This window comes from Phyllobates terribilis, unplaced genomic scaffold (genome assembly GCF_046119375.1).
Source record: "Phyllobates terribilis strain yellow unplaced genomic scaffold, ASM4611937v1 Scaffold_1__5_contigs__length_1240528914, whole genome shotgun sequence".
Taxonomy (NCBI): Eukaryota; Metazoa; Chordata; class Amphibia; order Anura; family Dendrobatidae; genus Phyllobates; species Phyllobates terribilis.
In genome coordinates this window covers 1,095,964,274-1,095,979,837 of record NW_027362761.1, presented here as the reverse complement: position 1 = coordinate 1,095,979,837, position 15,564 = coordinate 1,095,964,274, and the positions used below count along the sequence as shown (strand labels likewise).

At 43.3% G+C, this 15,564-nt stretch overlaps 1 protein-coding gene across 4 annotated transcripts in view; it reads left to right on the top strand.

The window, feature by feature from the left end:
- RFC1 (replication factor C subunit 1) overlaps positions 1–8,547 on the top strand; it is an 83,852-nt gene extending 75,305 nt beyond the window's left edge. For all 4 annotated transcript variants that reach the window (XM_073645975.1, XM_073645995.1, XM_073645986.1 and 1 more), the window contains 3 exons: positions 3,705–3,918; positions 4,479–4,670; positions 8,144–8,547. In XM_073645975.1, the coding sequence (XP_073502076.1) occupies positions 3,705–3,918; positions 4,479–4,670; positions 8,144–8,233 (496 nt within the window). In that variant the 3' untranslated portion in view covers positions 8,234–8,547. The remainder of the gene's footprint in view (positions 1–3,704; positions 3,919–4,478; positions 4,671–8,143) is intronic.
- Positions 8,548–15,564: the final 7,017 nt, after the last annotated feature.

The following is a 15,564-nucleotide window of genomic DNA, read 5'->3' as shown; positions in this document are numbered from 1 at the left end:
ACACATGTATATACACACACGCTGCACATACACATGTATATACACACACGCTGCACATACACATGTATATACACACACACGCTGCACATACACATGTATATACACACACACGCTGCACATACACATGTATATACACACACACGCTGCACATACACATGTATACACACACGCTGCACATACACATGTATATACACACACACGCTGCACATACACATGTATATACACACGCTGCACATACACGTGTGTATACACACAGACGCTGCACATACACGTGTGTATACACACACAGACGCTGCACATACACGTGTGTATACACACACAGACGCTGCACATACACGTGTGTATACACACACAGACGCTGCACATACACGTGTGTATACACACAGACGCTGCACATACACGTGTGTATACACACACAGACGCTGCACATACACGTGTGTATACACACACAGACGCTGCACATACACGTGTGTATACACACACAGACGCTGCACATACACGTGTGTATACACACACAGACGCTGCACATACACGTGTGTATACACACAGACGCTGCACATACACGTGTGTATACACACACAGACGCTGCACATACACGTGTGTATACACACACAGACGCTGCACATACACGTGTGTATACACACACAGACGCTGCACATACACGTGTGTAGACACACACAGACGCTGCACATACACGTGTGTAGACACACACAGACGCTGCACATACACGTGTGTAGACACACACAGACGCTGCACATACACGTGTGTAGACACACACAGACGCTGCACATACACGTGTGTAGACACACACAGACGCTGCACATACACGTGTGTAGACACACACAGACGCTGCACATACACGTGTGTAGACACACACAGACGCTGCACATACACGTGTGTAGACACACACAGACGCTGCACATACACGTGTGTAGACACACACAGACGCTGCACATACACGTGTGTAGACACACACAGACGCTGCACATACACGTGTGTATACACACACACAGACGCTGCACATACACGTGTGTGTATACACACACACAGACGCTGCACATACACGTGTGTGTATACACACACACAGACGCTGCACATACACGTGTGTGTATACACACACACAGACGCTGCACATACACGTGTGTATACACACACAGAGACGCTGCACATACACGTGTGTATACACACACACAGAGACGCTGCACATACACGTGTGTATACACACACACAGAGACGCTGCACATACACGTGTGTATACACACACACAGAGACGCTGCACATACACGTGTGTATACACACACACAGAGACGCTGCACATACACGTGTGTATACACACACACAGAGACGCTGCACATACACGTGTGTATACACACACACAGAGACGCTGCACATACACGTGTGTATACACACACACAGAGACGCTGCACATACACGTGTGTATACACACACACAGAGACGCTGCACATACACGTGTGTATACACACACACAGAGACGCTGCACATACACGTGTGTATACACACACACAGAGACGCTGCACATACACGTGTGTATACACACACAGACGCTGCACATACACGTGTGCAGTACAGACCAAAAGTTTGGACACACCTCATTTAAAGATTTTTTCTGTATTTTCATGACTATGAAAATTGTACATTCACACTGAAAGCATCAAAACTGTGAATTAACACATGTGGAATTATATACTTAACAAAAAAGTGTGAAACAACTGAAAATATGTCTTATATTCTAGGTTCTTCAAAGTAGCCACCTTTTGCTTTGATGACTGCTTTGCACACTCTTGGCATTCTCTTGATGAGCTTCAAGAGGTAGTCACCGGAAATGGTTTTCACTTCACAGGTGTGCCCTGTCAGGTTTAATAAGTGGGATTTCTTGCCTTATAAATGGGGTTGGGACCATCAGTTGTGTTGTGCAGAAGTCTGGTGGATATACAGCTGATAGTCCTACTGAGTAGACTGTTAGAATTTGTATTATGGCAAGAATAAAGCAGCTAAGTAAAGAAATATGAGTGGCCATCATTACTTTAAGAAATGAAGGTCAGTCAGTGCGAAAAATTGGGAAAACTTTGAAAGTGTCCCCAAGTGCAGTTGCAAAAACCATCAAGTACTACAAAGAAACTGACTCACATGAAGACCATCCCAGGAAAGGAAGACCAAGAGTCACCTCTGCTTCTGAGGATAAGTTTATCCGAGTCACCAGCCTCAGAAATCGCAGGTTAACAGCAGCTCAGATTAGAGACCAGGTCAATGCCACACAGAGTTCTAGCAGCAGACACATCTCTACAACAACTGTTGAGAGGAGACTTTGTGCAGCAGGCCTTCATGGTAAAATAGCGGCTAGGAAACCACTGCTAAGGACAGGCGACAAGCAGAAGAGACTTGTTTGGGCTAAAGAACACAAGGAATGGACATTAAACCAGTGGAAATCTGTACTTTGGTCTGATGAGTCCAAATTTGAGATCTTTGGTTCCAGCCACCGTGTCTTTGTGCGACGCAGAAAAGGTGAACGGATGGACTCTACATGCCTGGTTCCCACCGTGAAGCATGGAGGAGGAGGTGTGATGGTGTGGGGGTGCTTTGCTGGTGACACTGTTGGGGATTTATTCAAAATTGAAGGCATACTGAACCAGCATGGCTACCACAGCATCTTGCAGCGGCATGCTATTCCATCCGGTTTGCGTTTAGTTGGACCATCATTTATTTTTCAACAGGACAATGACCCCAAACACACCTCCAGGCTGTGTAAGGGCTATTTGACCAAGAAGGAGAGTGATGGGGTGCTACGCCAGATGACCTGGCCTCCACAGTCACCAGACCTGAACCCAATAGAGATGGTTTGGAGTGAGCTGGACCGCAGAGTGAAGGCAAAAGGGCCAACAAGTGCTAAGCATCTCTGGGAACTCCTTCAAGATTGTTGGAAGACCATTTCCGGTGACTACCTCTTGAAGCTCATCAAGAGAATGCCAAGAGTGTGCAAAGCAGTCATCAAAGCAAAAGGTGGCTACTTTGAAGAACCTAGAATATAAGACATATTTTCAGTTGTTTCACACTTTTTTGTTAAGTATATAATTCCACATGTGTTAATTCATAGTTTTGATGCCTTCAGTGTGAATGTACAATTTTCATAGTCATGAAAATACAGAAAAATCTTTAAATGAGAAGGTGTGTCCAAACTTTTGGTCTGTACTGTACACGTGTATATACACACACACACACACACACACACACACACACACACACACACACACACACACACACACACACACACACACACACACACACGCTGCACATACACGTGTATATACACACACACACGCTGCACATGCAGTACATACCAGCCTGTCTTCTGTTCATTTTCTCTAGACTTCCACAGTTAAAAGACCTTTGGTGACATCATGGACACAAGACGGGTCATTAAGCAGTCTTAACCTCAGAATAGAAACGCTGGGGGCCCCTAACAGAGTGAGGGTCCTGGGCAATTTTCCAGTTTTTTTCCGCCGACTCTGACTGACTGTAACTAGGACTTCTTTTTAGAGTAGGGCTTATATTTCAAGCATACTCCAAAAATTTGTGAAAACACGCTAGGGTTTATTTTCTGGGTAGGTGTTATTTTCGGGGATACATGGTAGATATGGCATGATCACAGGGGATGATACTGACGCAGTTCACGTTCTCCCTCTCAGAACTAGAACTAGTAAGTGCGCACTGAACTTGGATTACTTATCATATATGAGGGACAAGCTGGTGCAGCCATTGACCACACACGGGTCAGACGGCGTACAAGAAGTGGTGGATCTTATGGACACGTACTACTTGATGAAGGAGGATTATGATAACATAATGGACATCTGCAGCTGGGGAGGAAAACCAACTTCTTTTTCCAAACTGGACTCCAAGGTACCTTGTAAATATATGATGATGTTGGGCCCTTGTGGATTTATGACACAATCCTGAATGTGGCTCATCAGTTGTAAAATGTGTTCATGTCCTGTTACTGATTATACAGCAGCCACCACACACACCACTATATACACATTACATATCATCTGTCTAATGTATAGGAGGCAGCCCACCAGCTCTTCCCCAACAGATGATCTCGGGTGAGAGACCCTTTTGTTCGTCAGGAAATAAATCATCACCCTTGCCAAGTAACAATGGTTTTCTCTGCTGTCTCCTGTGAAAACTCAGGAGCACTCAGCTGTCCATTATCCTTATGGAGCCTTCACCCATTGTGAAGTCGGCCGGTTTCCTGCTGCTTTGCCAGTGATCAGAGACTTTTACTGGTGAAATAGAAGCTTTTAAATCAGAAACTGTGGACAAAAAATGTATCACAAACCCGTAGAGAATCTCAATTATAGGATCAGAAACTGTCTGTGCAGCACAGAATAGGGGCCATTAGGCATATGTGAACGCGTCCTTATCCACGGCGAAGAATAACAGGCCGAAATGTCTTTCAGGTGAAAGCGGCGTTCACACGTGGCTACAACAAGGAGAGCCATCTCACACCTTACTCTCTGCAAATAGTTAAAGCCTCTAAAAAAGATGCTACCTCTGTGCTCCAGTCTGAATACGGCGCAGAGGCCAATGTTGACGACACCCAGGGTGAAGAGAAACAGGAAGATGATGTCACGGGCGACGCAATGATAAAGGTAAAGGATTTGGTTCGCCCATTTGACTGTCTTAACGAAAAACTGTCTTTGCTACTCACAAAAAACAATCAGTTCAGCTTCCATTGTTTTTTTTTGTATTAATAATTATTGATTGAATAATTAAATTATTTTTAATGCAAAATGAAATTTTTTTTTTTTTATTTATTATTTTCTGCAGCCACTGAGGGCTGCCATTTTTATTTGCTGGTGTGTAAGTGTCTGAGCACAACACGTGCACACTGCAAATACGGCAGCCCCTGGACATAGGGGGCGATAGGTGTCCCACCCGATGTCCTATGCTCAGCTGTGAACTGAACACCCCCCTAGGCTGTCCACAGCTGTGGGGGTAGACAGGTGCCATGTTGTTGAAATCCACTGCTGTGCTGCGAGCAACAATTTCCTCCGGTCACTGCTTAGTGTTCAGCGGTGAGAGGGGACAGGAGATGCTGGATGCGGCGAGCAGTGATCTGCCGCCTGATGTACTACTGTCAGGCTACCCAGCTGTTCTCACCACTGGAAGAAGTTCACGCCGAAGGGCTGCTCTGAGCAGTAAGAATACTGCGTGTAGCGAAGACTTCTAGCGGTGAGAATAGCTCTGTAGCCTGGAATTTGTAGTACAATACCTGCGCACACCGCCGCTGTCGCCACAGCTTTCCGTGCACAGCTGCTGTGCTCTGATCACTGACTGAGCTCTGCTACACCAGTGTAAACTTCATTCACACGTTCCTGCATTACAGACATCTGAAGGAGGCTTTACACTGACACAGCAGAACAGTGAATCTAATACAATGATATGTGATGCAGCCTGCAGAGCCACGTATCTAATCCCATCATGTGTGATACAGCCTGCAGAGCCATGCATCTATTCCCATCATGTGTGATACAGCCTGCAGAGCCATGCATCTAATCCCATCATGTGTGACATGGTGCCCTGAACCGTGCATCTAATCACATTATGTGCAACGCTGTCTGCTGAGCTGTGCATCTAATTCCATTATGTGTGATATGCCATGTATCTGACTCCATCCTGTGTGATACAGTCTGCTGAGGCTTGTATCAAATACTACTCTAAGCCCTATCTCTAATCCCTTCCTGTGTGATACAGTCCGCATATTTAATCCCGAGTGATACAGTCCACGTATCTAATCCCAGCACTTGATATAATCTGCATATGTAATTCCAGCTCGTGATACAGTCCGCGTATGTTATCCCAGCACGTGATAGTCTGCGTATGTAATCACAAATGATACAGTCCGTGTGTCTAATCCCAACATGTGGTACAACGAGCAGTACCAACTATCAGAGTCTGTGCTGCCAGCCGTCCATGGTGACACTATCAGCATCTGAGAATCACTTTGCAGCAACCATAAAATGTCTTTGGCCTGTCATCCTAAACTTCATTTCCTCTTATTGTTTTGCAAACACCCAGGGAGTTTGACATCACACACACGGAGCAGATCCCGCCCACATTTACAGCAGTCGTAATGCGAGCTAGCAGAGCACTGGGTTTTCATGGCAAATTTCAGCAGCTACTCCCCCTAGTGTTTAAAAGTTGAAAATATCAAAGTTGTTTAAATTATTTTTCATATTTTACACCAATGAAAATAATTCTTCCGGTTTTAATTTAAAAAAAAAATTAACTTTTTTTTTTTTTTTTTTCAATTGTTGAAAATAACTTTTTTGATGACACATTCCCTTTAAGTGGATAAAGCTCCATGTGATCTTATATGTAGCAGGTTATGGGCAACAATAATTACTGTGCACAGAACTTAGAAATATTTATTTGATATCTCTTTCCTTATAATATGCCAGTAATTAGATTCTTGTGCCTGTAGCGATCTGTAGGTTTAGTTTTTTTTTTAATAACATTCAGCGTTAAAATGGCTCATGCCCCTTTGGGAAATTAATTGCTGGTTCTTTGGCTAAAACATCTGGAAATAAATATATCATTTTGGCTTGAGGTGAGAGGAGCGGGAGAGATGACGTTGCTTTTAAAAGCTTCCTGCTTAACCTCTGACTTCACTTTGTATTGCTCTGAGTTATGCACACAAGTCATTAGCAATGGCATTTTGGGATGTATTTGCCATGTATTCTTTGTTTCCCATTAATCCAGTCGCATGGCCCAAAGCTGGCCATAGATGATTCGTGATTTGATCAACGGACAGCTATCCCTCCCGAACCCCCTACCCTTCTTTCCTCCAATACACATGTCCATTTGGCTCAATGGAGCATGCATGTGTTCTGAATGGGGAGAGGATTAAGCAGCTGCCAGTCACCTCTGGTGGTGGCTTATTTATTCCATGATCAAAGAATCAAACATGCTTGAACCTTCTTTACCCTGACATCTGTCATCAACTTAAGGGTTATTCTCAAGTTGTCTCTTGAGTAGCACACAGCTGTCCAGTTTTTCACTTCCTGGTTTCTAGCAGGGTGGGCCCTCCTCCATGAGTGACAGCTCTGGTGAATAGAACTGTAATTCTGCTGTAACACATTCAGCTATCAGTGGTTAGTTCTGGAGTGTAAACTGTTATCACCGTATGTACACACAGATAATATTTGTACAAGCACACAGCTCTGGACTAGGAGAATGGAGAGACAGAGCTGTGATTAGGAGACCTTCATTGAAAACTGCAGGGCTGGTGACGTATAACTGCATCTCTTCAGAAGATGAGGAGGAGGAGGGAAGTGAGCAGTTTACTGCTGAATAGAAATCCGTGCACTGGAGAGAACTGACTGGGAGGTTAAGAGTTGACCCCTATTATGAAATAATTGCACACTCAGCCAGGTCTGGTGGCCATGCTCCATGGAAACCAGCTGTACACTATGAAACATAAAAACTCTCATTACAGGTAGATGACATGACAGCAGATAGAAAAAGCAAATCAGTTACAAACTTGCTTACGTTCATGGTGTCTACCTATTCAAAGCAATTTAACAACTTGAAAATACCCATTTAAAATTGAAAACTTCGTACCCATTACATCGTTGGCCAATACTGCCAAAATTGGTTGTTTCGGCCATCTTTAATATAATGTTCTGTGTGTAGTTGTAAAATTGCCTAGACTGACATAACAGATCCAAAAATGGCAAAAAGAACAAAAGGGATGGAGTGTTAAGAAACAACAAAAGAGAAAGAATGATGCAAGAGTCCTTAGCCTATAAGGAGGAGAGGACATTGTACCATCACTGATGTCACTTCCTGTAGAAAGGGAATAGGCTAACACAAAATCTGATCTTTTGAGGGTCCGAGGACTGTTATAATAATTTTTATATAATTTTCTATGCATTAGCCTGAAAATTACAGTAGCAGACAGTAAAGAGCATTTGGACATCACTGCATCCGCGCGCTCCTGTGCCTAGCTGAATAGCTGCTTTTCATGTGCTCATTTAAAGCAAACTTCTAGATTGTACTTGAAGATGTCTTTAGTTTCTTATTTTTATACTGATAACAATTTTTTTTTTTTCATTTCTAGACTAAGAAAACAAAACCCTCAAAGTCTTCTAAGATTGAAAAAGGCGGAGACAAAAAGCCAGGTAAAGCAAGAGCTAAAAAAGCAAAGTAAGAAGTGAAGTGCGAGACGGAGGAGTACTGCAGCCAGATCAAGTCCTGGAACTGGATGGAGACGTGCAGAAGACTGGCGGACCATGAGGAGTCTTCCTGTTAAGTGTACAGTAGTAGGGGAAGACTTCACACACACGTAGCTTTTTAGTACAATTCAGATCTGTCTATTTTCTGGCCATTCTCGAGCACTTTTCTCAGGTGTACTTTATTTTACAGTCTTACCTGTGTTTTTCTGTGTATAGTCTTAAAACAGTACTTTGGTTTGTATAATATTGTAACTATATAAGAAGCTTCATTAAAGTCCGTTTCACAGAAGCTGAATCTGTGGTTTTATCTTGTTTGTGTGATTTATAGTACTTTATAGTACTTGTTGTTTTATCACGTAGGTTGGGGCTACACAACAACTTTGGCCTCAACACAGCTTTTATAGCTAAAAATCGCTCCAAGCCGCTACTACATCACAGCATAATGCAAGTGAATGGAGTCACATTGCCACCCGCAAAGTTCTATGGCAGGCAAATTGCTAGAAGTTGGAACCAGTTGGATTTTTTTTCTTCTTTTGTTGCAACTCATGATACCAGCACAATGCAACCCCTTCTACTGGGCTGAGAGGCAACAGTGGCATACTATGATCTTTTGGATGTGTTACGGCCAAAGTTGCCTCTTATACATTTGCAGTAGGATAGATTGACTAGATGGTTGTGTCTGGTGAAAGTAAGGCACAGATTCCGTCATATAACCTGCTATTCCTGATGCTAGTACGGTAGAACCTCACCTGACCCACTTACAGAATAAGTGACGGATCCGGCAGCGCTGTGGTTTACGGTTATAATGGAACCCGCAACACAGATGTGAATAGAACCTAAGGCTATGTGGTCTGGAAAGCATTGGAGACATTGACCTGTCTGTCAAAGAGCCAAGAATGTCACACACAAATAGGTTAGAAAATCCTTGAGAAACCCTTAGGGCAGGAGATAACTACGCAGGTAAAGTACGTGAACACTCATTTTTAATCTGATCTCAAGTTTGGGCAAAAAGCCAGCACAATCTACCGTAAGAGTGACTACAAATGGTATCTTCTCATGAACATCCAATCACATTGGTGTATTAAACTGACACGATATTAATTTCTCATCTATTGGGGGACACAGAGACCATGGGCCATAGCTGTAACCACTAGGAGGTAGACACTGAGTAGATAAGTATTGGCCTGCAGGAGAGGAAAAGCTGTTGAGAGGCGCGGAGAGCTGACCAGTTTTAGCTTAGTTTCTCGCAGGCAGACCTTGCTGCTCTTACAGGGATTCTCTGATTTTATTATTTTAGTCTGTTTTTATCTTCTTTCCCTATAGCTAGGAAGTATGGATGACATGATCTCTCTGCTTATCACCAAGTAGGGAGAGAAAACATTGCTAAATTTTCACACTTCTCTAATCCAAGAAGAAAAAGTGCAACAGAGCAGCCATAATTCCTCTCCTCTGCTTTCATTGGCCGCAAGCGCGCGCTGGCTACTGGGCTGTGACGTGCGGTGAAACGCCGCCCACCTCCCAGTCACTCAGGAGGGGTTCATGCGACTGGGTCACGCCTGGGTGAATCCAGGAAATCCAGAAGTTGAAATCAGCGGATGTCAGCGGCGGCTGCAGCCGGGGTCACGCGATGCGGACTGAGCTACAAGCAATAGCGCCGCTCACAGGCACATATGGCAGCAGAAGGTATCTATAAAAATACTTATTTAAAAGGTGTAAATCGATGGGGGGATTATACGATGTAGTGGACCACCTCTTTAAAAAAAAAAAAAAAAAAAAAGACACTCTTCACTGCTCACATTTCGTACCATCCGGTGCTTTGGCGTATCTTCATTTTTCTATTGCTTCCATTTCCCCACTCTTCCCTGCGACTAAACGGCTCAGAGTAATGTTTGAGGCCTAGTCCGAGCCTGGTGTGAATATTGTACAGAGAATGTGATGAGATGGGATAAGTGAAGAGTCTCCGCGAGCTCAAAGAACACTGGATTTTGACTGTTGGAGCTGAAAGGAGGACATCGGTAAACCAGGGGAGAGGTCCCGAGGAGATAATTTGCATATTCCCACTGCATTTTGGGATAAGTGAAGAGTCTCCGCGAGCTCAAAGAACACTGGATTTTGGCCGTTAGAGCTGAAAGGAGGACATCGGTAAACCAGGGGCCAGGAGTCCTGAGGAGATAATTTGCATATTCCCACTGCATTTTGGGATAAGTGAAGAGTCTCTGAATTTTGGAGCGTTTTTCACTGTTTTCATAACACATTAACAATAAGAACATGGAAGAGTCCAGGAGCCATTTGGTGAGCTGCATATCCTGCTACATGTTCACAGACTTGCCAGTGGAAAAGCCAAACTTCACATGCCAGAAATGCAAGCTTGTGTCCCTGTTGGAGGAAAAGTTGCGAAATCTAGAAGAGAGGTTAACTACCTTGAAAATCATTAAGGAAGGTGAAGAGTTCTTAGACAGAGCAGAATTATCTCTTCATGATTCAGAAAGAGAAGAAATTCGAACTGCACCTGACGAAACAGAGGAATGGAATCATGTGACCCAGAGAAGCAGGAGGATCGAGAGGCAGTCAGCACCTATACTGCTCAGGAACCAGTACCAGGCTCTCTCGCAGGAGCACCATGAAGAAATACAGCAAAATAAGACTTTGCCAGCAATGAATAACCTTGTAAGCCCTCAGAATCCTCCTGGATGGAGAAAGAAGAATGTTGTGAAGGAAAAACGGAGAGTGGTGGTCATGGGGGATTCCCTGTTGAGAGGAACAGAGGCCGCTATCTGCAGACCAGACATAACCTCAAGAGAAATGTGCTGTATTCCAGGAGCAAAAATTAAAGATGTGTCTGACAGGATATCAAGACTCTTCAGACCTACAGATCACTACCCATTCCTGCTAATACATGTGGGGACAAATGACACCGCAAGAAAGGACCTGGAAACCATCTGCAGTGACTTTGGAAACTTAGGCAAGAAAGTGAAAGAATTGGGAGCGCAGGTGGTCTTCTCATCCATCCTCCCAGTGGATGGCCATGGAACAATGAGGTGGAATAAGATTCTACAGGTGAACAACTGGCTACGTCGATGGTGCCGTCAACAAGGATTTGGATTTCTGGATCACGGAATGAATTACCTATACGATGGACTACTTGCTAGAGATGGGGTGCACCTTACGAAGACTGGAAAACATGTATTTGGAAGTCGCCTTGCTACACTCATCAGAAGAGCTTTAAACTAGAACAATGTGGGAAGGGAAGCAAAAGGCCAGAAAAAGCCATACAGCTGACAAATACTATTGAGATCTCTGCTACTGGAAGTGGAAAGGAAGAACAAAGACAAAACAATTTAAATAATAAAAATATGGGAGGAAGAGAAACCAATCACAAACTAAAATGTTTTTATACAAATGCACAAAGCATGGGCAACAAACAAGGAGAATTGGAACTACTAATGCAGGAAAAGGAATATGATGTCATTGGAATCACTGAAACTTGGTGGGACGATACACATGATTGGAATAAAAGGCTAAAAGGATACAACTTATTTGCAAGAAACAGACTTGATAAACGAGGAGGAGGTGTCGCATTGTATGTTAGAAAAGCGTATATCTGCACAGAGATTGAAGCTTCAGAGACTGGGAGTTCTGTGGAAACTGTTTGGGTAAGAATACAAGGAGAGAACAACGGAAAGGACACCATTGTAGGCATTTACTACAGGCCACCTGGGCAAGCTGAAGATATGGATGAACTCTTTATGTATCAAATGACCAAGTTCTCCAAAAAATATGACGTAGTGGTCATGGGAGATTTCAACCATCCAGACATTTGTTGGGAATCTCAAGTAAAACTAACAGGTCAAGCAAATTCTTATCCTCTCTTGCTGACAACTTTATCTTCCAAAAGGTAGGGGAGAAAACAAGGGGCTCTGCTACTTTGGATCTATTCCTTATAAACAGGGAGGAAATGGTTGAGGAGGTAAAGGTGGCTGGGACCCTAGGAGGTAGCGATCATGCTATTATAGAATTTTGGATAACTAGAGGAGGAAGACATGTGAAGACTCAAACTTCAAGGTTAGATTTCAGAAACTCAGATTTTAAGCTACTCTGAAAGCGAATAGGAGGGATCCAATGGCTGGATGTCTTTAAGGACAAAAATGTCCAGGAAGGATGGGAAATTTAAAAAAATGAGATTCTCAAAGCACAATCGTTAACCATCCCGAAAAGTAGTAAGAATGGGAAGCATTTAAGGAAACCAGGATGGATGAACACAGAACTTAAACACATGCTAAAAAGAAAGAAAGAAATGTTTATCAAATGGAAAGAGGGAGGCATATCTAAAGAAGATTATAATGCAGTCTGCAGAACCTGTAGGGCACGTATCAGGTTAGCTAAAGCTGACCATGAATTAAGGCTTGCAAGAGATTTCAAAAGCAATAAAAAAGGATTTTGGGGGTATGTCAAAAGTAAAAGAAAAGTCAAAGATGCTATAGGATTTTTACAGGATGAAAATGGTGAAATGGTAAGAAAGGATGTTGAGAAGGCCGAACTTTTTAATTCCTATTTTGCATCCTTTTTCTATCAGAAAGAAAATGTAACATCAACTGATCTTCACTATCCTATTAAAGGAATAGAAGAATCCAGGTTATCTGTAAACAGAAAGATTGTGAGGGAACATTTAGCTAACATAAATGAGTTCAAGTCTCCAGGTCCAGATGAATTACACCCCTGAGTACTGAAGGAGATCGTAGAAGAAATTTTAGAACCACTCTCCATAATCTTTGAAAATTCTTGGAGAACAGGAGAAGTCCCAGAAGGCTGGAGAAGAGCAAATGTTGTTCCTATCTTCAAAAGGGGGAAGAAGGTGGACCCAGGGAACTATAGGCCGGTGAGTCTGACTTCTATACCAGGAAAGATCTTTGAACAAATTATTAAACAACATGTATGTAAGTACCTGGATAAGAATTAAGTGATTAACCAGAGTCAGCATGGGTTTGTAACTAACAAGTCATGTCAGACTAACTTAATTTCCTTCTATGACAGAATCACTGACTCGGTGGATCAGGGAAATGTTGTAGATGTAGTATATCTTGACTTCACCAAAATATTTGACAAAGTATCTCACACCATCCTTATTGAAAAAATGACCAAGTATGGAATGGACAAGGCAACTGTTAGGTGGATTCATAACTGGCTTACTGATTGGACTCAAAGAGTGGTCGTAAATGGCTTCACATCCAGCTGGATGAATGTCTCAAGTGGGGTACCACAGGGCTCTGTCCTGGGACCTGTATTGTTCAACATCTTTATCATTGATTTAGATGAAGGAATTGAGGGTAAACTGATTAAATTTGCTGATGACACAAAGCTAGGAGGGATAGCTAATACTAGAGAAGAGAGAGAGCGGATTGAAGACTACCTAAATAAACTGGAGCAGTGGGCAGTAACTAACAGAATGGTTTTTAACAGGGAAAAATGCAAAGTACTACATCTGGGCAATAAAAATGCAAAAAGCATATACAGAATGGGAAGAATAGAGCTAAGCAACAGCACATGTGAAAAAGACTTAGGTTTACTAATAGATCATAGACTGAACATGAGTCAACAGTGTGATGCAGCAGCAAAAAAGGCAAATACAATTCTGGGATGTATTAACAGAAGCATACAGTCTAGATCACGTGAAGTCATTATCGGTCTTTACTCCTCTTTGGTCAGACCTCATCTGGAATACTGTGTCCAGTTTTGGGCACCACATTTTAAAAAAGACATTGACAAACTGGAGCAAGTTCAGAGAAGAGTGACCAGAATGGTGACCGGTCTGCAAACCATGTCCTATGAGGAACGGTTACAGGATTTGGGAATGTTTAGCTTGCAAAAAAGAAGACTAAGAGGAGACTTAATAGCTGTCTACAAATATGTCAAGCAAGGGCTGTCACATTGTAGAAGGATCATCTTTATTCTCATTTGTACAAGGAAAGACTAGAAGCAATGGGATGAAACTGAATGGGAGGAGACAGATTAGATATTAGAAAAAACTTTTTGACAGTGAGGGCGATCAATGAGTGGAACAGGCTGCCACGAGAGGTGGTGAGTTCTCCTTCAATGGACGTCTTCAGACAGAGGCTGGACAGACTGACTGAGATGTCTGAGATGATTTAGTGAATCCTGCATTGAGCAGGGTGTTGGACCAGATGACCATGGACGTCCCTTCCAACTCTACCATTCTATGATCGAAGGGAGAAAAGAAGAGACCCCGAACACCAGATGGTATGCTGTGGTTATGGCGGGACAGTTGAGGTGAGATTTTTGTCTTTTACCTGATTGTTTTGCCCTTTTTATGGCTCAGCAAAATGACAGCTGTAGCCAGCTGCCATTACTGAATTCACAGGGAGCAAACTGCAAAAAATCTGTATTCTGGAGAATAGCAATTTTTGTAAAATTCGAGACTTCAATTCCATTTTAATAAATTTGCTTATCTCTAGTTATTTCCACCAAAAAGTTGTCTTCTATCCCATGGGATAGGGGATATCTTACTGATCGCAGGGGATCTGATCGCTGGGACCCTCGGCAATCCAGAGATAGACGCTTTAGAAACCCAAGAAAAGAGCTTGACTGTATTGACTAGAGTGAAGGTGCGCAAGCTCAGCCTCTGTTGTATTCATTATCTGTGGGATTGCAGAAAATCGCTAAGTGCTGCACAGAGCAGTCCCATAGACAATAAATGGAGCAGAGACTGCATGTGCACCTCTTCTCCATTCAGGACGAGGCTGCAGAGCCCTGTTCTTGTGTTGCTAAAGCCCAGATCTTTGGGTTGCTGGTGATCCCCGTGGTCGGACTTCACCGTGATATCCCCTTGCTGCTCTCACCTCCGGATGTATGGGATACGTCTGAAGGCGGGGAGAGGGAAGCGGCCACTGATATGTGACGCGATCCCTGCAGCCAAACAATGTCACATGAGCGCTGGGAAAGCCAGTCTCGACACCGCTGGAATGGTGCAAGTACTGGAGATCAGTATAAGACCACTGCCCCACTATCAGTGTTCGGTCAGTATTTTCTTCTCAGTAGTGGGAGCCAAAACCATGAGTGGGTGATAAATGCAGAATTGGTGACTTGTTTCTATTATACCTTTTCTCTGATTGTTCCTCACCTTGTTTTGGCTCCCACTCCTGAGAAAAATACTGACCGAATACTGACCAAATACTGATAGTGGGGCTGTGGCCCAAGTGTTGTTACTTTACGAGGGGCAAACATACGGATTGAGAAGGGGTTGTCTGTGTAGTAACAGCAGGCAGGCAGTCACTGTTGGTCCCGACCTCTG